Raw genomic sequence first — 23,475 nt, 5'->3', positions numbered from 1 at the left:
TATTTAGGCTGGCCGCAAGGGGCGCTTCCATTGATTTACGATTCAAATATGCAAATGAGGGAGATACGCCGATTCACGAACGTACTTGCGCCCGGCGCATTCATATACGCGGTTTACGTAAGGCTTACGTCCGGCGTAAAGTCACCCCTCCTAAAGCAGGGGTTAGTCATGTTAAGGTATGGACCAGGGAACAGCCGTCGTATTTTATGTTGTTTACGTAAGTCGTACGTGAATAGGGCTGGGCGTAGGTTACGTCACGTCGTAGGCATTGAGCCGTCGTATCTTAGGGCGTAAATTCGACGTGATTCTGAGCATGCGCACGCATGCGCCATTCGTTCGGCCCTTCATTTACATGGGGTCACGCTTCATTTTAATAGATCACGCCCACTACCTTCCTACTTTGAATTAGGCGGGCTTACGCCGGCCAATTTACGTTACGCCGGCGTAAGTTTGGGAGCGAGTGCTTTGTGAATACTGTTCCTCACTGATTTACGTCGGCGTAGAGCATATGAGATGCGCTACGCCAGTCTAAAGATGCGCTGCTCTACGTGAATCTGGGCCTTATTATTTCCTGACCTTTATTATGTCCTGTCCTACTCATTATGATATTTATTCTGTTTTGCTCTCTAGTCAAGTTATTGGTATTAGAATCCTACAGGCAATGCTCATTTATCAGATCTCCTTATTCACTGTGTTCCAGTTTGTGCATTTAGATTTCTGCTAACATTACTCCGATTCTACCGAGCTATTGACGTTTTTTCTCTTATTTTGCAGAGTTTACCTATAGAATTCCAGAGTCTAAGATTAAAGGCATTTCTCACATACCAGCACAACCCATAGGTTTTCAGGATGCCCAAGCATTAATATGGTAATTTCCTTAATTTAAGTCATCTAAATAAATTTACTTTTTTCAAATAAAGATAGGATTAGCTAGCTGAATGAAATACTTACAAGCCCACATAGGTTTCTTGGCAAAATGAATCTGCCTAATGACTGGAAGGCACATTACAAGTCAACTTGTGTCAGTCTGGGGTTACGGAAATATTTGTCCTTTGAAGCTCATAAAATCCTAGTTGGCAAAATAATCAGGAGGAACACATTGAGGGGTCTGTGTGACATAGCTCCCAACTGTCCCTGTTTTCGAGGGACTGTCCCTGATTTTGAGCAATGTCCCTCTGTCCTTCTTTCCTCCTCATTTGTCTCTCATTTTGGTCTGATCTATATAGATGTATATAAAATGCACTTTGTATCTATCAAAAAGTGTTTTCCAGTGCTAAACCTTTCATATGATTTCTAAATTGCTGCATTTGTAAATTTCAAAAGCCAATATAAAGGAATAGTAGTGGTAAAAAAGCACTTGCGGGTTTGTAGTGCCCCCTTACTTCCAATATGGGCACTACGCTAAAGTTAGTGGGGAATGGGAGTTATTCTTTCTCCCATTCACAATTTGTCAAATTTGGGCTGCTGTCATTCCAGAAATGTCCTGTAGGTCAGCCTGCACTCCAGGGGTGTTGTTTCCACCCCTGGGCGACAGGTGGCGCTAGAGGGGTTCTGGCAGAGCAATTTTCCCCAGCAGCCAATTAGAGGAGTTTTCCCTCGCAGAGCATGCTGGGGGAGAGTATATCTGTGGCAGACGCCATCTTTATTGGTTCTTCCCACGGGTTCCAGGTTCCAGGTGCGGCATCCACCTTTAGGGTGCGCGCATCCAACGGACCCCGGCGATTTTAACTGTACTGTTTTCCCTCGTGTTGTAAAGTGCTGCTCAAACTGTTGGCACTATATGTATCCTGTATAATAATAAAAATAATAATGCTGTGCTATGTTTTAAACACAATGGGACCCTTGTAAAAAACTGAATTGGGGTCCAGAGCACTCACTGTGTATTACAGGCCTCCTTAGACTGTCCAGAGCACTCACTGTGCATTACATTCCAGAGCACTCACTGTCATTCCAGAAATGTCCTGTAGGTCAGCCTGCACTCCAGGGGTGTTGTTTCCACCCCTGGGCGACAGGTGGCGCTAGAGGGGTTCTGGCAGAGCAATTTTCCCCAGCAGCCAATTAGAGGAGTTTTCCCTCGCAGAGCATGCTGGGGGAGAGTATATCTGTGGCAGACGCCATCTTTATTGGTTCTTCCCACGGGTTCCAGGTTCCAGGTGCGGCATCCACCTTTAGGGTGCGCGCATCCAACGGACCCCGGCGATTTTAACTGTACTGTTTTCCCTCGTGTTGTAAAGTGCTGCTCAAACTGTTGGCACTATATGTATCCTGTATAATAATAAAAATAATAATGCTGTGCTATGTTTTAAACACAATGGGACCCTTGTAAAAAACTGAATTGGGGTCCAGAGCACTCACTGTGTATTACAGGCCTCCTCAGACCGTCCAGAGCACTCACTGTGCATTACAGGCCTCCTCAGACCGTCCAGAGCACTCAATGTGTATTACAGGCCTCCTCACACCGTCCAGAGCACTCACTGTGCATTGCAGGCCTCCTCAGACCGTCCAGAGCACTCACTGTGCATTACAGGCCTCCTCAGAACGTCCAGAGCACTCACTTTGTATTACAGGCCTCCTCAGACCGTCCAGAGCACTCACTGTGCATTACAGGCCTCCTCAGACCGTCCAGAGCACTCACTGTGTATTACAGGCCTCCTCAGACCGTCCAGAGCACTCACTGCATTACAGGCCTCCTCAGACTGTCCAGAGCACTCACTGTGCATTGCAGGCCTCCTCAGACCTTCCAGAGCACTCACTGTGCATTACAGGCCTCCTCAGACCGTCCAGAGCACTCAATGTGCATTACAGGCCTCCTCAGACCGTCCATAGCACTCACTGTGCATTGCAGGCCTCCTCAGACTGTCCAGAGCACTCACTGTGCATTGAAGGCCTCCTCAGACTGTCCAGAGCACTCACTGTGCATTACAGGCCTCCTCAGACTGTCCAGAGCACTCACTGTGTATTACAGGCCTCCTCAGACCGTCCAGAGCACTCACTGTGTATTACAGGCCTCCTCAGACTGTCCAGAACACTTACTGTGCATTACAGGCCTCCTCAGACTGTCCAGAGCACTCACTGTGCATTGCAGGCCTCCTCAGACTGTCTAGAGCACTCTGGGGATGGCTGCTACCTCAATTAATAATATTTTTATTATCAGTTCTTTTAGACAATATATACCCCTATATCAAAGACTACTACATTCCTGCCACTGCAGTGCAAATCATCTGATTGTTATGCCCCGGTGTGTTTTTATTTTTTATGACATCAGTTTCAACCACATATATTTAAAAAAAATACTCATTGAGGATCTTATAAAATCATAATTCTGTTTATTCACAGTGAGCTGGGTGGAACTAAAGCACCAGAAAACTGGCAGGGATCTCTGGGTTGTGCTTATAACATAGGACCTGGATTCCGACCAAACAGATTCAGTAACAGGTAACAGGCAATGTCCTTTAGTGTGATATCAGGGCTGAGGATGTTGCTATGAAAACTTGTCTCATTGGGGCTGATTTTAAAAAATTATTTAAAAAGTATACATACATGCAATAAAAGGAATAATGCATCTCAAAAATGTAAAAAGTTAAAAGTACACCTGACCACCATACCTCTATGACCTTGTTGGACTTCTCTAAAAGGATTGCACTTTATTGTTGTTGCATTCAATGATATTTTAGAAAATTGTGTGCCTCCAACACCGTGGCAATAGTTTGGTGAAGGCCCTTTTTGGTTATAGCATTAGTATGTCCTAAAAAGCCATCTCCATGAAGACATAGGGGTTGATTTAATAATGGCAAACAGCACTTGCACCCGAGCGTAGTAAATGAGATATAGCTTCAATACATACAGAATATCCAATCCCATGCAAGGGAAAAAGAAACAGCATTTTTGGTTGTACATGATTGGATGATGGAAGTAAGCCGAGCTCCCTCTCATTTAGTAAGCTCTGCAGCAACTGCACTTACAAAGTGCTCTGACTATTTTCCTTTAGTAAATCAACCCCATGGTTTGCCGAGTTTGCTGTGGAGGAACACAAGTAGCCTTCACTGAACCCTGCCCCCAACCCAACTGAACACCTTTGGGATGAGTTGGAACGCCATTGACGTGCAAGGTTTTCACCTCCAAAATCAGTACCTGACCTCATCTATGCTCTTTTTACTGCCTAGGCACAAATTCCCATAGAGACACTCCAAAATCTTTGGCAAAGTCTTCCCATAAATTGAAAGGCTATGATAATCGCAATGGTGGACCAACTCCTTATTAAAGCCCAACTGAAATGTCAGTTTATAAATCAGCTAAATCTGTTCTCAGCACTTCAAAACAAAAGGTTAAAGTATCTTTTATTTAAAAAGCAGCCACAACCTGAGTAGAAAGCATCTTCCCTGCCTTTATCTGTATGACAGCAGCAGGGGTCCCTCTGCAGACATCTGACACTTCTACTCAGGGGTCAAGTCCTGGGGAAAAAAGTGTGGGAACTCCCACCCAAGATCCACTCCCCCACCAAAAAAAAAAAAAAAATATACGCTCATATGCGTAATTACTAAACCGCATATTTGTTTTTTTCGATCCACTGTACCTTAGTAATCCTTTATGTTACTGGCCGCTTCCGGTATATGGATTCATCGGGTACTGTGTGGGTATTCCGTCACTTCCTCAATGCCCCAATGTCTCCTGAGAGCTTTTGTCTTTGTTCCCAGGAGACATTGCGGAGGTCTGCCGCGAGTTATCATGGAATTTAGAAAAAAGCAAGTTTCTAAATCCCGCGATAACTTGCGGCAGACCTCCGTAATGTCTCCTGGGAACAAAGACAAAAGCTCCCAGGAGACATTGCGGCATCGAGGAAGTGACGGAATACCCGCATACTACCCGATGAAGCCATATACAGGAAGTGGTCAGTAACATAAAGGATTACTAAGGTTTGCCTGCCCCTGATAGTGACTCGAGCTGGGCATCGCCGCTTAGTGAGGGATTGGCTCGGGCAGCTCGGCTGCTCTAGTCCTGCAAAGGGAACTGAGTTCCTGCTGTGAAAAAAGTGCAGGAACTCTGTTCCCACGCATTCCCGCAGGACTTGAGCCCTGCTTCTACTGCTTAGTCAGAACTCTGCAGAGAGACCACGACTTCCACAAAAAAAACAAAAAAAAAAACAGGGGTTCTACTTTACAGGATGCTGGCCGTCCAGAGGCTTTTTATTCTCAGGCTGTGGATGCTTTCTAAAGAAAACAAACCCCCAAGACTTTGCACGCCTTTTTGTATTTTTCCTTCTGGAATGTATTTAGCTGGAATGGAATATACAAGTTCATATACTGTGATGCAACAGGGGTACATTATAATGCCGTGTATGTGTGCATGTATGGGCATGGGAGTCTGTGCGTGTGTGTGTTTCATAACAATCATATCACTAGGATTACAGTTTGCTCTTCCTTTCCTAGTGATGATGTCCAGGTTAATGTTTACAATAAACGAACAATAAAATCATCGGCAAATGTAATGGGGATTATCAGAGGAGCCGTGGAACCTGGTGAGTCACCCTTCGCTTGTTATGCTGTGTCACCATATATGAAGATAACATATCTTGCTATCATTATAAGCCATATTTCCATGCATTTACTATCAATGGCTGTGCCACTGGTAGTGGTATCCAATGATAACAGCTTTCCTTCTGGTAGTCACATAATGGTATTCTTCAATGATTGTCAAATGTACTCCTAAAAAGCTCAAGCGCTGTTTGGAGAACCAACATATGGCAGTCTGTGTAATGATTGTTCGCCCTCTGCAGCTAGAGGGGAACCAACACACCAGGGATGGTGTAGTCAAGTGCAAAAGAACAAACAACAAAAAATGTCTATGCCACGGTTTGTGTTTAAAAGATTTATTGTGAAACCAAAGTCAAAGGATTCCAAGAATGGAAAGGGTTAAAATATGGCTGAAGGACAATAAATGTTAAACATCATGCTTGATTATAAACCTCAATCTCACCTAAACCTCTGAAGGCTGGCTCAGGCATATTAGGGTGGGTGCTGGGGGTGGCCAAAAGGTGTGTAGGCGCCAGATGTTGCACTGGCATCCACCCAATGGAAGGGATGCCAGACCACTGGTTGAACCCGTAAGTGTCAGTGATGTGGAGAAGCAGAGGACTCCAAACCGCCGGATGAGGCAGCTGGAGTAGTCAGGCGGTGCACTGGATGTGACATCACCAACACAGAGTGATGTTGGACCGACACACAACAACGAGACTTGGGATGGAACGCAGATGTGGTGGTAAAGCAGATGGAAGGCTGTCAGCAGTCAGAACAACGTATTTTGGGTATGGCCCATTATCATTGACATCGCTCTGTGTTGAAGACGTCCAACATCGCTCGGTGTTGGTGACGCCCGACGTCGCTCTGTGTTGAAGACGTCCGACATCGCTCGGTGTTGGTGACGTCCAACATCGCTTTGTGTTGGTGACGTCACATCCAGTGCGCCGCTGTCTCCTGTCCATTCATTTTCAGTGCAGCTGAGGCTGCAGAGAAAGGGACTGGGGAATCTGTGTCCCTAGTCCCTTTCCTGTCTCAAAGGGGAGATGTTAGGGGTCTGATATCTCACCAAAGCCCCCCTAACAGGGCTGATAAAAAATAAATAAATAAAATAAAATAAAGAATTGTAATAAATAAATACAGTATTTAAAGGTTAAATTGTAAAAAAAAGAAAAAAAAAAAAAAAACACTGACACCGTCAACTCCCCACTTTTTTGTAAAAAAATGTAAAAAAAAAACTACTGTCCATGCCTCATCCTTGCCCATCTGTGCTGCATATTAGTGCCTGGTCATCAGTGACCCCCCCATCAGTGCCCTTCAGTATTCTTTTCCTGTTAGATAGAAAAAGTGTGGCACAACACAATAATGATTCAAATATCAACAACACACATGTTGCGTTAAAATGCATAAAAACATGTGGCAAATCTATTACTATAGAAAAAAAACTGCTAGCATTCTTAATATATGATCAGCAAAAAAAACATCAAAACCATAAGATGAGTGAAATCACATCACATACTGTACGAGTTACTATTAAACAATGTGTATGTGTAGATATTCTCTGTACTCACCACTCTTGTATTCTGTGTTATTAGACAGGTATGTGTTGTATGGCAACCACCGGGACAGCTGGGTACATGGAGCCATTGATCCGAGCAGTGGCACCACAGTAATGCTGGAAATATCAAGAATTCTTGGCACCAAATTAAAACAAGGTAATGAAGATAAACTAGCTGTACTCCCTGTTTCTGTCTACCATGTACCATGCCTTGAAAAAGTATTCGTACCCCTTGAAATTTTCCACATTTTGTTGTGTTACAACCAAACTTTTTTACAAATAAATATGTGAAAAATGTGGCATGCATTTGTATTCAGGCCTCTTTACTCTGATACCCCTAACTAAAATCTAGTGGAACCAATTGCCTTTAGAAGTCACCTAGTTAGTAAATAGAGTCCACCTGTATGTCATTTAATCTCAGCATAAATACAGCTGTTCTGTGAAGCCTCAGAGGTTTGTTAGAGATCCTTAGTTAACAAACAACATCATGAAGACCAAGGAACACACCAGACAGGTCAGGGATAACGTTGTGGAGAAGTTTACAGCAGGGTTAGTTTACAAAAAATATTCCATGCTTTGAACATCTCACAGAGCCAAGATATAGCCAGTGCTTTTGAGGAATGCTACACATGCTCTCTATAGCGACCCTGAGATCCCGCATGACCCCCCCCCACCTCCCCTGATTTGACCAACCGATTGCACCAGTATCTGGAGCCCAGTGGAATTCCCAGGCTTCAAGCATCGGACTTCCCTTCCCTCAATGCCCCTATCACAGTGGAGGAACTGACAGCACCATTAAGACCCTGCCTGCACACAAATCCCCTGGCCCGGACAGCCTCCCCTATGAGCACTACAAGGCATTTCTCCCCATACTCCTGCCACATCTCTGTAAACTGTTCAATGCATTTCTCCAGGTGACCCCTATCCAGGGGCGGACTGACCATTGAGTCACTCGGGCACTGCCCGAGGGCCCCATGCCACTAGGGGGCCCCATCAGGGTTGCCAGGCTCAGTAAAACCAGGGACAGTATGTAAAAATCTGTGTTTTTTTTAGATCTGTCCCTGATATGACCGAAACCGTCATGCTTTTGATGTGAAAATCCTGAGATTTTAGCTGCCCCGCCTCTGCACTGCCTCCTGGCGGCCATCTGTAAGCCCAGGGGCCCCATAATCTTCTATTGCCCGGGGGCCCCATGAGTTGTCAGTCCGCCCCTGCCCCTATCCCATCAGACATGCAAAGATTGTTTCTCACGCTGATCCCCAAACATGATAAGGATCCTTCCCTTTGCGCTAGCTATAGGCCGATAGCACTCTTAAATTCAGACCTGAAAATAATTATCAAGCTCCTTTCGATGCGTCTAAACTTGATACTGCCCTCCCTGATACATAAGGACCAGGTGGTCTTCGTCCCCTTCCGCCAAGCGGGGGACAATACTATGCGGGTCATTGATTTGATCGATGTGGCGAACAGGGACAGCCTAGAATCTTTGACTCTCAGTTTAGATGTGGAAAAGGCCTTTGACCGCCTTAGCTGGCCTTTCCTGTTCGCCACGTTGAGACACATGGGGTTCCGGGGGCCCTTCCTCCGGGCCATCCATCATCTATACACCAATCCTACATCCCAGGTTAAGACACCCTTTGCTCAGTCTCCCTCCTTCCCGATATCTAACGGGACACGCTACTGTTTGCGTTGTGTGTTGAGCCCCTGGGAATTTAGGTTTTTGATTGTACCATGACAAAATGTGGAAAATTTCAAGGGGTATGAATACTTATTCAAGGCACGGTAGCTTTGAATTTTACTGCCTACTCTGGGATCTCGCACCTTAATTGTTTATACTAAAATGTGGCAGTAGCTCTCAGTGGAAAGGTCTGCTTATTCAAGTTGCCCCCACCCCTAACTCCTGCAGAGTAAATACATTTATTAATATACCCTGTACTTACTGTGTAAGTACAGGGTACTGCGCCGTCCTAAGTTTAAGTGTATTCTCAAACTGAGATACACTTAAACCTAGCTAAGATACGACAGACTCTGCACCATCGTATCTTAGGGTGCAATATTTAGGCTGGCCGCTAGGTGGCGCTTCCATTGAGTTCGGCGTAGAATATGTAAATGACTAGATACGCCTATTCACGTGCGCCCGTCGCAGTAAAGATACGCTGTTTCCGTAAGAGATACGCCGCCTAAAGATAAACATGCCCCCTAGGTGGCGTAGCCAATGTTAAGTATGGCCGTCGTTCCCGCGTCAAAATTTGAAAATTTTACGTCGTTTGCGTAATTCGTCCGTGAATGGGGCTGGAAGTCATTTACGTCCAATACGTCCAATACGAAACCAATACGTCCTTGCGGCGTACTTTGGAGCAATGCACACTGGGATATGTACACGGACGGCGCTTGCGCCGTTCGTAAAAACCGTCAATCACGTCGGGTCACAAGTAATATACATAAAACACGCCCCCCCATCCTCATTTGAATTAGGCGCGCTTACGCCGGCCACATTTAGGCTACGCCGCCGTAAGTTAGGAGGCAAGTACTTTGTGAATACAGTACTTGCCTATCTAACTTACGGCGGCGTAGCGTAAATACGATACGCTGCCTACATGGATCTAGCTATATGTCTCTATACCCTGTAAACAGTCATTTGAGCAAAAAAAAATTTTTCCTTTACAACTCCTTTAAGCCCTGGCCACAACTATCATGTCAAATTATATAGAAATTAGTGGCCAACTGACAGAATGAGCCGTATAAAGCCACATAAAGTTTATGAACATTGTTGGTGGCCTTCAGGGTCATGGGGCAGGAGCGATTACAGTCAGGGCCGGACTTACCATTGGCCTTGACTGGGCTCAAGCCCAGGGGCCCCACCCAATAGGGCCCCGGACGGCAACCCCCCTTTTTTTTATTTATTTTTTATTTTTATATATACAATATATATATATATATATATATATATATATATATATATATATATATATATATAATTTTATTATTATTATTAAAGGGCCCAGGGGTCTCCAGGGCCCCCGGATGGCAACCCACCTTTTTTATTTTTTTATAAAAAAAATTACATTTTTTTTTTATATATATATATTTTTTTTTTTATTAAAGGGCTCAGAGGTCCCCAGGGCCCCATGTGGCAACCCCCCCCTTTTTTATTTTTTTTATAAATGTTTATTTTTTTATTTTTGTTTATTTTTTTATTTTTTAATAAAAGGCCCAGAGGTTCCCAGGGCCCCCGGGTTTGGCAACCTCCCTTTTTTTATGTATTTTTTATAAATGTTTTTTTTTTTATTATTAAAGGGCCCAGAGGTTTATTTTTTCTTTTTATTAAAAGGCCCAGAGGTCCCCAGGGCCCTGGATGGCTACATATATTTATATATATTTGTTTTCTTCTTTATTTCTTCTTTTTTTTGTAAAGGCCCCCCCGCTTCTCAATTTGCGGCAGCCCCCACGCTTCTCAATTTCAGGCGGCAGCACCCCCACCCCCCCTAGGTTCTCTGCTTCAGGGGGCCCATGCCTTAAGCTGTGCAAGGGGCCCCAAAATTCCTGATGGCGGCCCTGCGCATACCTCCCAACACGCACGGATTCTGTGGGACTTTCCCGCACAGACAGCTTCTTCCCGCAGTCCCGCAAAAGGGTTAAATTTCCCGCACTGCAAGAGGAGGAGGCAGCACGGAAGCAGGAGGAACCGGAGCGGTGTGTGGAGGACTGTGGCTGCTGAAGGGAAGAAAGCCGAGAGCCGGGCTAATGACAGTCTGTGGCCCCGGCTCAACAACTGCAAAATCCCCCCCCGCTCAACAACTTCAATTCGCCCCCCCCCCTCAACAACTTCGATCCCCCCCAATTCTCGGCTCCAGGGGGCCCCTTCAACACTCAAGCCCAGGGGCCCCCACCACCCTAAGTCCTGCCCTGATTACAGTGATGTTCTTCTTGATGGTCTTTTTATAGGAAAGTGGCGCCCTCGAAGATCCATCGTTTTTGGCAGCTGGGGTGCAGAAGAATTTGGACTCATTGGTTCAACTGAGTTTGCTGAGGTACTTTTTTCAACAATTGCTTTTAGATTGGAAGAGGACACTTAGAGTGGAAAAGGGTTAACAAGGTTGTTCTGTTTTCTTTCGACACATTGGGGAGATTTCTTTTTCCTCTAGATACAACAGTAAGTATGGAAAGGAAATGTGTCGAAATTATCACTGAAACAAGTGTCCCCATTGGAAGATTTCACCTCCATTTCTGATCTTGTACCAATTCAAAATGATGTATATTCCCTCACAATAGTCACCAGGTCTAACTGAAAGAGTGGATCTTCCCAGTGGGAACACAGACAGCAATAAAAACTTGGATTTTGAGAAAAGGCATATGGGCTCTTTCACATGGGTTGCAGTACCTACCATAGTGGATAACTTTCCAGTGGGTGGTATATTAGCAGCTGCCAGGCATTCAGGAGACAAATATGCTGCAGAAATCTCCCTCCACTACGTCTGGCTGCAGCCATTTAAACTGTGGGCAGCTGAAGCTGCTGCCTGTTCACTTCCTGGATTTACACAAACACACAGAGGCACACCTCCAGTTCTGCAGCCTTGCAGCTTTCATTGGCCCTCTTATGACTCACCCCCCCTTCCTGGCAAACGCTCACGAGAGAGAGAGAGAGAGAGAGAGAGAGAGAGAGAGAGAGCTGTGCATTATGTCAAAGCCTAGGCTAATGACCAGACAAGAAACAGGAAATGGGCTGTATAAGATATTTAGTGGCAGAAAAAAAATGTTTTCCTGACGCATTCATGGCAGCACACACACTGGGTTGTGACTCCGCCTCCACAACCTGACAGGATTGGTTAGCTATAAATTTGAAGGGGAGACCCCCTGCACCATTCTCTTTTTTATCCTCACCTGACGGATTGGACGGACACGCAAGTAATGCCTCTTACCGCACATCGCCCCAGCAGGTTCATGCCTCTCCTGTTTGGAAGTCCCTCCTGTACAGTCTCTAAATGAGCTTTATGGTGGGAACCCCGCTCTGGTGGTCTCAGGGGCTCATGGAAATATCTGGCACATTTGTAGCAAGCTTTAAAGAAGCTTCAATTCTCGCAGTGACCCCCACTTTCCTCCTCTTCCTCTCCATTATGTACTGTCATGAATGTATTGTTTTCTAAAGCATTTACCATCAATTCATATTGCGGCAGTGTGCTATGGCACCCCCATACTGTCTGGGTCACCCCCACTATGTTTACTTCTGCCATGCAGTGTCTGTATTTATATCTGGTACCTTTTTGCATCAGCTCTCGCCGAGCCTTGTAAAGCATTTACCATCAAGGTTATTTATATTGGTATCTTTGTGTTGGATCAGCTCTCTCGGCGGTGTGCTGTGGCACCCCCATACTGTCTGGGTCACCACCACTTATGTTTACTTCTGCCATACAGTGTTTGTTTTTATATCCGGTACCTTTTTGCATCAGCTCTCGCTGAGTCTTGTGGTTCCTCTGGCACCCCCATATTGTGTCATCACCACCGCGTCCTCCACGCCGGTCTGCGCATGCGCGCAGCACAACGATGACGCCGCCTGTCCCCTCTGCCCTCTTCCAAGATGGCGCCGGACGAGCGGGACGCTTCCGCGCATGCGCGAACGCGTCATCCGCGCCGCGACGGCAGCGGCGAATAAAAGAAAAAAAAAAAAAAAAAACTTAGTCCTACGGCGGTGACTGGAAGATGACGTTTTGCTTCTCTGCCTTGCCAGAGTGAAGAATAGTAAAGGTTGGTACACTGATGTCCCAGCCCAGCTGGCCCAAATGTATTTTACAGCCTAAATAAATAAATAAAGGGAAGTTTAAATGTATGAAGGGGAAAAAATATATATAATTAATTATTTAAAAAAAATAAAAAATAAAAAGAATAATAAAAAATATAACTTTCTAATACTTAATGAATAAATAAAATTCATTGGGGGGGGGGGGGGGGGGGGACATATTTAACGTCTCGCCCTTTCTCTCCTTTCCCTATTTTTTCTGGGCTGTCTCTTCTATCTTCTCATGGGGGTCACTGCCCTCGCAGACCACCATTAACTACTAGGTATAGAGGCCGTCCAGTAGGTGGTAAGTAGAGAAGAGACAAAAGAGAGCCTGACCACCAACGCTACTTTTTGGTAGCCCCATCGGGTCACAAGACGCAAGTTCACGGCAGACGGGATCAAGCAGAAGTCGCTCAAGTTCACGGCAGGTCACGCAGAAGTCGCTCAAGGTCGCCTCTCGCTATCATCACTCATAGCATAGCCGTTCGCGTCACAGCCGCTCCCGTCATAGTCGGTTTCACCGCAGACGATCACCTTCACCCCACCATGAACGGAGCTATTATACCCGCCCCATGGCAAACGCTTGCTGAGTATGCGGGGCTCCAGTCTTGCCAGATAATCGGCTTACCGCCTTTGCTTCAACAAAGCAACCAAGGAGAAGGAATGGGATGCCAGAGGAGCTTCACCGGCCATTACGCTCAGGCTTCAGAGACCCTCTCGGAGATAGAGGGGCGCCAGCCGGCGTCCAGCTCCCTCTTCTGTCACAACGCGCCTACGGCCGATTCATTTTTAATGCAACTCGCTAGGCACATTATCCTACCGATTGAGGATGCAGTTACCTTCCGGGACGTACTCGATCTAGAGCTGAGGGAAGCTTACTCCACAGCAGGAGGTGTTTGTAGGCCGGCTATCGCCACGGCTGTAGTAGCTAAAGCCATCACTACAGGGGCGGCTAACGTTGAGAAGTCCATTCCAGAAGGGGCCGACCAGGAGAAAGTAATTTTTTCCCTGCAGAAAATAAAGTTGGCAGGTGACTTCATGACAGGAGCCTCAGTCGGGACGCAGCATCAGGATCGAACTGGTGCACATTCCATATGTCGGCTCAGATCTTTTGGCGCAAAGCTGGGCTCAGCCATCTCCAAGTACCGGAGGAACATTTGGGCTAATTCCCTCCGATAGGAGACCGAAGCCCCAGAGGGGCCCCGTTTACAGGTGTAATCTTCCTGACAAGTACAGGGATGTAGGATCCTACCGTCCCGACAGAAAGCTCTAGAGGGACCGGAGGAATACTCGACCCTCCTTCTCGAGGGTACAGAAAGCCAAGGCCATCACATCTGGGGAACAGCAGAAGTCCCTTTGAGGGTTCGCCCGCACACCTAATCAGGTGGGCGCCAGGCTCAAGGGATTTGTTCAAATATGATCAAGTCATATAATAGACCCATGGACACTGTCCACTACCAAGACCGGTCACAGACGGAGGTTCAGGGGCACATTGCCGGAGAACACATTCCAGCCTACCAGAGTACCGTCTTCCCCAGACAAAAGAAGGTTACCTCTACAATATGTAACAGAACTGTCACAAAGGGGGCAATAATAGAAGTACCTCCGCACCAAAGGGGAGGGAGTTTTATTCCTCCTTATTTCAAAAAAAAAAAAAAAAAAGGAAACAGGGGACCTGCGTCCAGTCCTGGACCTAGGTAGGCTCAACAAGAAGATCAAAATGGAAGGTGGAAAGCCTTCACATCCCGATTCATCCCGCCTTCCAGGAGTTCCTTTGGTTCTCTATTAATCAGTCTCATTTCCATTTTCGGTGCCTCCCATTCGGCATCTCCTCGGCACTCAGAACATTCCCCAAAGTTCTCTTACCCCTGATTGCACTTCTCAGGGAGAAGGGGTTGCGGGTGCATCATTATTTGGATGACATCCTGCTCCTGGCGGAAAATCAAGGGACACTGACTAAGTCATCATCGGAAGATATTGCTCACGGTCCTGCAAGACTTCGGTTGGCTAGTCAACTTGGAAAGAAAAGAGGGGCAGTCCCCAGCCCAGCGTAAACCATGGTTTTCTAGGAGCAGAATTGACTACCAGGCTGAACCAGGTACAATTCCCTCAAGAGAGGCTGAAGCCCTTAGGACAGAAGATGCAGAATCTGCTATCATCCAGGCGCCTACAGGCCAGAACCTTCCTCAGTATTTTGGGGTCCATGTCTGTGACCATACCCGTAGTACAGTGGTCCCATTGGCATGCGGGTCTTACAAGACTCCTTTTTAAGGCAGTGGAGTGAAACGTCAATGCTCCAGACCATTCACATTCAAAGCAATCAGTGTGGCAGCGGACGCATCCGTCCAACCTCGGAATGTTCAGACCGATAGTTCCCCCAAGTCCAGAAGCAGCAGCATCGGATGCCAGCCAGCAGGAATGGAGAGCACATTATCCGGACCAGGTAGCTCAAGGCCAGTGGCACTTTCGAACCCAGGGCATAGGGTCAAATATTTTAGAGTTCAGGGCAGCCTCTCAAGTCCTCAGGACCTTTGCGACTCTTCTAAGAGGAGAGGAGTGCCCTTATCAGGATGGACAACAAGGTGACGGTGCCATATATCTAGAGACAGGGAGGCACCAGGAGTCGGACGCTTCTGGAGGAAGTTCGCCCCATGTTGTAGTGGGCACAAGTGCACCTGCTAGATCTGAGGGCAGTGTATGTCTCGGCAGCACAGAATTTGTTGGCCGACTACCTAAGCTGAGAGACACTTTAAGCATTGAGTGGTCCCTGGACCAACAGGTACTCTCCATCATTATGAAAGTTGGGGAGTACCAGAAATCGACCTAGTGACCACGCCGGAAGACTTCAAGTGCCGGGGGTTCCTGTCCAGAGCCCACTTTCCACTAGTGGAAGGAGCAGAATGCCTAGTCCACCCATGGAACTTCGAGCTGGGGTACATTTTCCCTCCAGCTCCTCTAATCACGAGACCCCTGTCCCGACTTCGGAGGTCCTCAGCAATGGTTTTGCAGTAATTCCGTTCCGGCCAAGGAGGCCATGGGTTATGACCCTGCTACAACTCAGTACACAGCCGCCAATTCATCTTCCAGTAACCAAGGATCTCCTATATCAAGGGCAATTCCTCCATCTAGTCCAGAGAAGCTGCATCTGACAGCCTGGAAGTTGAGGAGGATAGGTTAAGGGGGCAAGGATGCTCTCGGGGAATAAGATCGGCCCTAATGCAAGCTCAAGAGAACTCCACTAATGTCACCTACACTAGGATCGGGGAGAGGTTCGTGTCGATGTCGCAGGAAGAGATTGGAATCCTATCTCACAGAACCATCTCAGATTCTTGAATTTCTCCAGTCAGGACTTAACAAGGGCTGAGCTTGGGTACCCTGAGGGTGCAATTATCCGCCCGTTCAGCCAAAACGGGTGCTAGTTGGGTTCTTCATCCTCTGGTCACTCAATTCCTCAGAGCCTACGTAAAGATCAGGCACCTGAGAGGACAGTCTTTCCAACATGGGACCTACCAGAGGTACTCGAGGCCCTGTCCAATCCACCCTTTTCCGTTCAACTTAATCTCACTGTGGAACCCGACTCTGAAGATGGCTTTCCTTACCTCAGCTAAAGGGGTGTCGGAGAATCAAACCCTTCGGCTACGGATCCCTATTTAATGTTCTTCCTGGCAGAGTGGTACTGAAGCCTTCAGACCAATTTAGTCCAGAGGTAGCTTCCTCCTTTCATCATATCCAGGACATCGTTCTTCCATCTTTTTCTAATGGGAGGGGTGAGACCCATGCCTTGAATGTCAAGTCTACCATCTCCAGCTACCTCACAGCTACATCTCACCTGAGGAGGAAGGATTCTCTCCTGATTATCCCACACGGGAACAGACTAGGTCAGGCAGCTACCTCCCATACCATTTCCTCTGGCTTAGTTAAAGCTATCAGGGAGACCTATTCCATCCAGAAACTTACGGCTCCGGAGGGCATTAGGGCTCATTCGATAGAGGCAGTGGCCACTTCATGGGCAGCATATTGCGGATTTCACCAAAGACCATATGCAGAGCAACAACTTGGTCTTCCCGACACACCTTCATTTCTCACTACAGAGTGAATTCTGCTCACCTGGATACTGCCGACTTCGGCAGATCTGTTGTTGGAACCAATTTCTCAGCGCTATAAAGAATAAATATTACTGTTTTCTTGCACCCTCCAGACTGGCGAGTTATTTCCCAGTGTGTGTGCTGCCATGAATGCGTCAGGAAAACGGAAAATTGTATACTCACCTTTCCGTAATTTTCCTTTCCTGACGCATCTTCATGGCAGCACACAGATGCCCACCCAACTGTTTTGTTTAGTGATGATATATACAGAGAATGGTGCAGGGCGTCTCCCCTTCAAATTTATAGCTAACCAATCCTGTCAGGTTGTGGAGGCGGAGTCACAACCCAGTGTGTGTGCTGCCATGAAGATGCGTCAGGAAAGGAAAATTACGGAAAGGTGAGTATACAATTTTCCGTTTTACTGTCCAAAGTTAAAACAAGGGCAGAAGATTTAATAGATGGAAACTTGAAAAATTATCCGCTTTAAAATTGCAGCGGGAACAAAGCTTTGCATGTGTACATGTTATAAGGTGGGTGGCCAGGGAAAGTGGTAAAACTGTGGCTTCAGATTAATAAACTCTTTTAAATGTGGGCTGACCTTTGTTACATTATCCATTCATATTTATTCTTCAGGTTTTCGTGGAAAAACAAAATCCTTATTTCCAGAGCCCGCCTAATATAGTAAATGTCTATGAGAGATGACTACATGAGTGAATGTGTGATGAGCAATCACTTGTCTTTTTTTATAAACATACCCAACTGGGTGGCTATAAAGATCTGTGATTATGGGTTGAACAAAATATGTGCCTTACATATAGATGAATTGTGGCTCTGGTCTTGTAGCTTATCCTGGAAAATGCATGTAATAGCCAAACGTTGTGTGGACATCTGCGCCGCCCCCTCTCGCTCCTGCAACGCCACTGAATACAATACACAGATTCATGCATTGCATGAATCTATGTATTGTTGCTGCTGCCCACTATTCAGATGGCCGGCCCCCTGGTGAGTGCCGGCCATCTGAATAACGGCCGCTGGTTGGCTTTGGAAGTGCTTATGAGAGCCAGCGGCTCTGATAGGCTTTCCGATTACAGCCCTCAGGCTGTAATCGGCTTCCAAATAGTTAGTCAGGGGACGCGGGGGGGTGCGTTCCCTGGCTAACACTGACAGGCGTCTCAGCCAATCAGGTTCACCGGTTCTGGTTACCGGTAACCTGATTGGCTGAAGCGTCATCGAGGGCGGGAGAAGACATCGAGGGACCGTGGAAGGGGGATGGCTGACCTCAGAAAGGTAAGTGCTGGGCGGGGGGGGAAATCTGACTGGCAGCATTTTACAGGGCACAGTGGGGACAATTGATGTGGGCACAGTGGGGACAATTGATGTGGGCACAGTGGGGACAATTGATGTGGGCACAGTGGCTACAATTGATGTGGGCACAGTGGGGACAATTGATGTGGACACAGTGGCGACAATTGATGTGGGCACAGTGGTAACAATTGATGTGGGCACAGTGGTAACAATTGATGGCATGGCACAGTTGCTGCGTTTGGCATGGCACAGTGGTGACAATTGATGGGCACAGTGGTGACAATTAATGGCACAGTGGTGACAATTGATGGCACAGTGGCTGCGTTTGATGGCATGGCACAGTGGCTGTGTTTGGCATGGCACAGTGGTGACAATTGATGGCACAGTGGCGACAATTGATGGCACAGTAGGAACAAAGATTGTCTGTGGACAGCCGCACACTGAACAAATTGTAGCCTTTATTAAAAAAAGGACAGCACTACAAGTCACAGCAACGTAAAATAAAGTAAAACCCAACTGTTGACGCGTTTCGCACTAACACTAGTGCTTAGTCAAAGCTAAAAGATGATCTTTAGCTATGACTAAGCACTAGTGTTAGTGCGAAACGCGTCAGCAGTTGGGTTTTATTTTACGTTGCTGTGACTTGTAGTGCTGTCCTTTTTTCAATAAAGGCTACAATTTGTTCAGTGTGCGGCTGTTCAGAGACAATCTTTGTTCCTGCTTTGCTAAGTGCATTGCCTGCACCTGAGTTGTCTGCAACGGTGGATATTCGTCTGGGTTCTCACCTGGAGCGGCTATTCCCCTTCCCAATTGATGGCACAGTGGCGACAATTGATGGCATGGCACAGTGGCTGCATTTGATGGGCACAGTGGCTGCTTTTGATGGGCACAGTGGCTGCCTTTGATGGGCTGCAATTGTCAAACCATGGGCTAAAATATAGGAATACGGAGCTGGTCCCCTCTTTAGAGCTTTTACAGCCTCCCCTCTTGTAGGAAGGCTTCCCACAAGAGTGTGTCTATAGGAAATTGCGCTCATTCAGCCGTGAAGTCAGGTACTGATGTTGGACCTGGCTTAGTGTTCCAATTCATACCAAAGTTCAGTTTAATTGAGATAGGGTTACTACTAATAGGGTTCTGATAGATCCTGATAGGGTTTCTACTGATAGGGTTGATAGGGTTACCACTGATAGGGTTGATAGGGTTACCACTGATAGTGTTTAGTAGTTTAGTAGAGTTCACTATGCTTGAAGTCAAAGCTCTATGCAGGCCACTCGAGTTCCTGCACACCAAACTCATCAAACCATGTCCTTATAAAGGTGGGATTGTGCACAGGAGCAAGTGGTGCTGGAACAGAAAAGGGCCTTCCTTAGACCATTCCTACAAGGTTGAAGGTACAAAATTGTTTAAAATGTCTTAGTATACTGTAGCCTTAACAGTATCCTCTACTGGAAACACCTGAACTCAGTTTCGAGGAACATGTACATACTTTTGGCTATATAGGTAGGTGTGATGGTCAATTGTACACAAATGTGTAGCGTCATCAACAGAAAGAGTGACCTTTTGATTTATTTGTCCTAAATACTATATTTATTCATTTTGAATGACATTTTATAAATTGTTGTGTGACTGTACATTTCTTTATTCTTTTTAGGACTACTATAGTAAATTAAGAGACAGGACCGTGGCCTACATTAACGTGGATATCTCTGTGTTTGGTGAGAAATGGCTAAACTTACAGCATTACTCCAGAGGTTTTTGGGGGTTTCTTGAGCAATCAGCAATTTCTGCTTCTGCTCAGATAAGTTCCCACTGACACCATTGGTCTTTTTAGCTATTTGCAAGGGGGTAATTCTTCCCAATTACCACAAGTGTAAAGAGCATTCTTCCCACTGATCATCACACTAATATATCATGAGATGTAGATATAGTCATTTTTAGCAGGGGTTCCCTGAGACCGCAAAGTTAGTTCAAGGCTTCCTCTGAGTTGAAAAGGTTGGGAAAGGCTGTTCTAGAGTGTTTTTTGAGCCTCCTAGAACATTTCTGCTAATTCATCTGTATGCCTTTACAAAAGCCCCCATGTTTCATAAAGATGAGTTCCAACTCCTCTCCAGAGACCTGCTTCCTACTGTGTTCTGCAGGGCCGATCCTGGGCAGGTGCACGGGGTGCAGCGAACCCAGGCGCCACAGAGGTGGTGGCGCTTTAGTGCCAGAGTGCTCCTCTTCCGCCTCCTCCTCCTCTTCTTCTTGTCTGTGTCCAGAGGCAGCTCTCTCCACCGGAAACTGACAGGAGTGGATCAGAGGAGGAGAGACTGTGCCACCGCTGTGTTTCCTGCCCAAGTACATCCTTCCTCTCTCCCTCCTCCTGTCAGAGGAGGAGAGCGAAAGCAGCCGGAGACCATAGCGGCAGTCTCTGACCATCTCCTGTATTATATCTGCAGTATATGACCATCTCCTGTACTATGTCTGCAGTCTCTGACCATGTGGGGGGCGCCAGAAATATTTCTGCACCCAGGCGTCTGTGGCATTAGGATCGGCCCTGGTGTTCTGTATCAGTTTCCCCCTGTGCACAAGGTAACCATCCACTGACACATTTTCTTCAGGTGCTGTATGAAGGGGGCATACACCTCATTATATGCATGACAGGTTTGACCATCCCGGGCAAGATTTACCAAAGCCGTTGCAACTTTTTAATCAATCAAATTAGCTTATGGTTAAATTAATGTTCAATTTTTATCGGAGTTATATGCCATTAAAAAATCTCTGAACAGTGAACAGCAGTGTAGTTTCTTGTTCAGTTAGTTTATTGCTTGCCTGCTTTTTTCAGATAAGACTTAATTATAATATCTTTTTTTTTAATACCTTGTCTTGTCACAATTTTTATGTTTAGCCAATGCAACTTTGAGGGTACAAGGAACGCCTCCTGCACAAAATGTCGTCTTTGCTGCATCCAAACAGGTAACTTATAAACACAGGGGTAGATTCACGTACATCCGAGTATCTTTGCGGTGGCGTAACGTATCCGATTTACGTTACGCCTCCGCAACTTAGACGAGCAAGTGCTGTATTCTCAAAGCACTTGCTCCGTAAGTTGCGGCGGCGTAGAGTAAATCGTCCGGCGTAAGCCCGCCTAATTCAAATGTGGGAAAGGGGGGCGTGTTTTATGTTAATGTTCTGTGACCCGACGTGATTGACGTTTTCCCCGAAAGGCGCATGCGCCGTCCGTGGAATTTCCCAGTGTGCATTGCTCCTAATACGCCACAAGGACGTCATTGGTTTCGACGTGAACGTAAATGACGTCCAGCCCCATTCATGGACAACTTACGCAAACGAGGTAACGTTTTCAAATTTCGACGCGGGAACGACGGCCATACTTAACATTGGTACGCCGCACTTACGCCACCATATAGCAGGGGTAACTATACGCCGGGCAAAGCCTAACATAAACGGTGTTTCTGTACTGCGTCGGCCGGGCTGACGTTCGTGAATTTGCGTATCTTGCTCATTTGCATATTCGACGCTGTAAACAACGGAAGCAGCACCTAGCATTTAACTGCCAGTTAAATGCTTCCACGCATGCGTCGAAGTCATTCGACGCATGCGAGGGATGGCGGGCGCTCGGACATGTACGGTAGGGCTGTACAGACGACCGAACATGTCCGAGCGGACAGGATTCCAGCGGACTGTTTTAAAACAAGTCCAGAAATATTTGCCCGCTGGGAAAAGGCCCGGCTGGCAAATGTTTGCTGGAATCCTGCACGCTCGGGCCTACACACGACCGAACATGTCTGCTGAAACTGGTCCGCGGACCAGTTTCAGCAGACATGTTCGGTCGTCTGTATGGCCCATAAGAGACTTGCGCCGGTCGGATCTTAGGGAAATCTATGCGTAACTGATTCTATGAATCAGTCGCATAGATACGACGGCTCAGACTCAGAGATCTGGAGATACACCGTCGTATCTCCTAAGAGAATCTGGGCTATAAAGTTCAGCTAAAACTTTTTTCTTAAGGCAGTATTAAACTCTCAGCATTTCTTCGTTTAACACATAATGCACAATAACATAAATGCGCATCAGTAAACTTTGTTAAAATTCCTTTCCCTGCACTTGCAATTTACAACTTACAACTTTCAATATCTTCAAGTGCTGCTTCCCTAAACTTTAGTTCTATTATTTTTTTTACAGAAAAGAGTTTAAGTAGAACTAAAGGAATAACTTTTCTTTTAGTTTTGGATAGAGAGGAGAGGGATTAGAACACCTGTCAGTTTTTATTGCTGTCTGTACCCCCATTAAAGCGATTGTATACCCTCTGATTTTTTTTTTACCCCTGTAAGGCTGCATTCACATCTAGGCGTACAAAATCGCAGCGTTTTGTCCCGCGAATTGCGGCGACAAATAGCGGCGTTTTGTACCGCGATTTGCGGCGACAAAACGCCACGATTGTCCGCCTAGATGTGCCCCATGTACTCCCTCATCCCGGGATCCCCCATAAACACCCTCCAAAGTACAATGGAAGGTGGCCCGGCCGGGTGAGCTGACACACACACCCCGATATGTGTCCCGGACCCCGGAGAAGTATCGGGAACTGAGCTGGGAGCCCCCCTCCTCCTCCACACACAACATGCGGGAAACTTCTCCAACTACCTGAACTCTCCTCCGTCCTCCCCCCCGCCAAGGTGCGCTCGTTGGATCCGTCCCGTACAAGAGCCTCCTGGGAACAGTCCAAACTGCGAGCCGGGGGGAGTCTTCGGTACCAATGAGTGGTCCTTGCGCTCCCTTTCACCATCTATGAAGATGGTTCCCATCTCCTATGCCGAACGCCGAAAGCCTCCTGAAAAAAAGGTCCGGGACCTTTTTTCAGGCGGCAGGCGGCAGGCGTGGAGATGTGAACCATCTCCATAGAGGGCAATGTGTTTTCATCCCTCTGGCGGCAGCGGCGTCACACTACAGGCGACAAAACGCCTAGGTGTGAATGGGGACTAAGGTAAAAGGCATAATGAGCTAGTATGCACCGCATACTAGCTCATTATGAAATACTTACCTTAAAACGAGGCGTCGGTAACTCACCTGTTCCACGCCGAGGTAGCTGAGATGTTGTCTCGGCGTGTCTTCTGGGTATCACAGCTACAGCCCTCTGAGTGGCTGTAGCCGCAATGTCGTCACTCCCGCGCATGCGCGCAGGAGATTTATTTTCGGCACGGCACGGTTATCAGACGACAATCCCCTGTGCGCATGCGCCGC

General features: G+C 46.7%; 1 protein-coding gene across 1 annotated transcript in view; it reads left to right on the top strand.

The window, feature by feature from the left end:
- The window catches only part of LOC120936236 (aminopeptidase NAALADL1-like), a 103,322-nt gene that overhangs the window by 41,453 nt on the left and 38,394 nt on the right, over positions 1 to 23,475 (top strand). Inside the window, exons 6-12 of the mRNA XM_040348438.1 lie at positions 775 to 868; positions 3,337 to 3,435; positions 5,427 to 5,515; positions 7,109 to 7,228; positions 11,017 to 11,102; positions 19,889 to 19,952; positions 21,125 to 21,192. Of these exons, the coding sequence (XP_040204372.1) occupies positions 775 to 868; positions 3,337 to 3,435; positions 5,427 to 5,515; positions 7,109 to 7,228; positions 11,017 to 11,102; positions 19,889 to 19,952; positions 21,125 to 21,192 (620 nt within the window). The remainder of the gene's footprint in view (positions 1 to 774; positions 869 to 3,336; positions 3,436 to 5,426; positions 5,516 to 7,108; positions 7,229 to 11,016; positions 11,103 to 19,888; positions 19,953 to 21,124; positions 21,193 to 23,475) is intronic.

Source organism: Rana temporaria, chromosome 4 (genome assembly GCF_905171775.1).
Source record: "Rana temporaria chromosome 4, aRanTem1.1, whole genome shotgun sequence".
In the NCBI taxonomy this organism is placed as follows: domain Eukaryota; kingdom Metazoa; phylum Chordata; class Amphibia; order Anura; family Ranidae; genus Rana; species Rana temporaria.
Note: the sequence above shows the minus strand (reverse complement) of the source record. Positions and strands in the feature narration are given on the sequence as shown.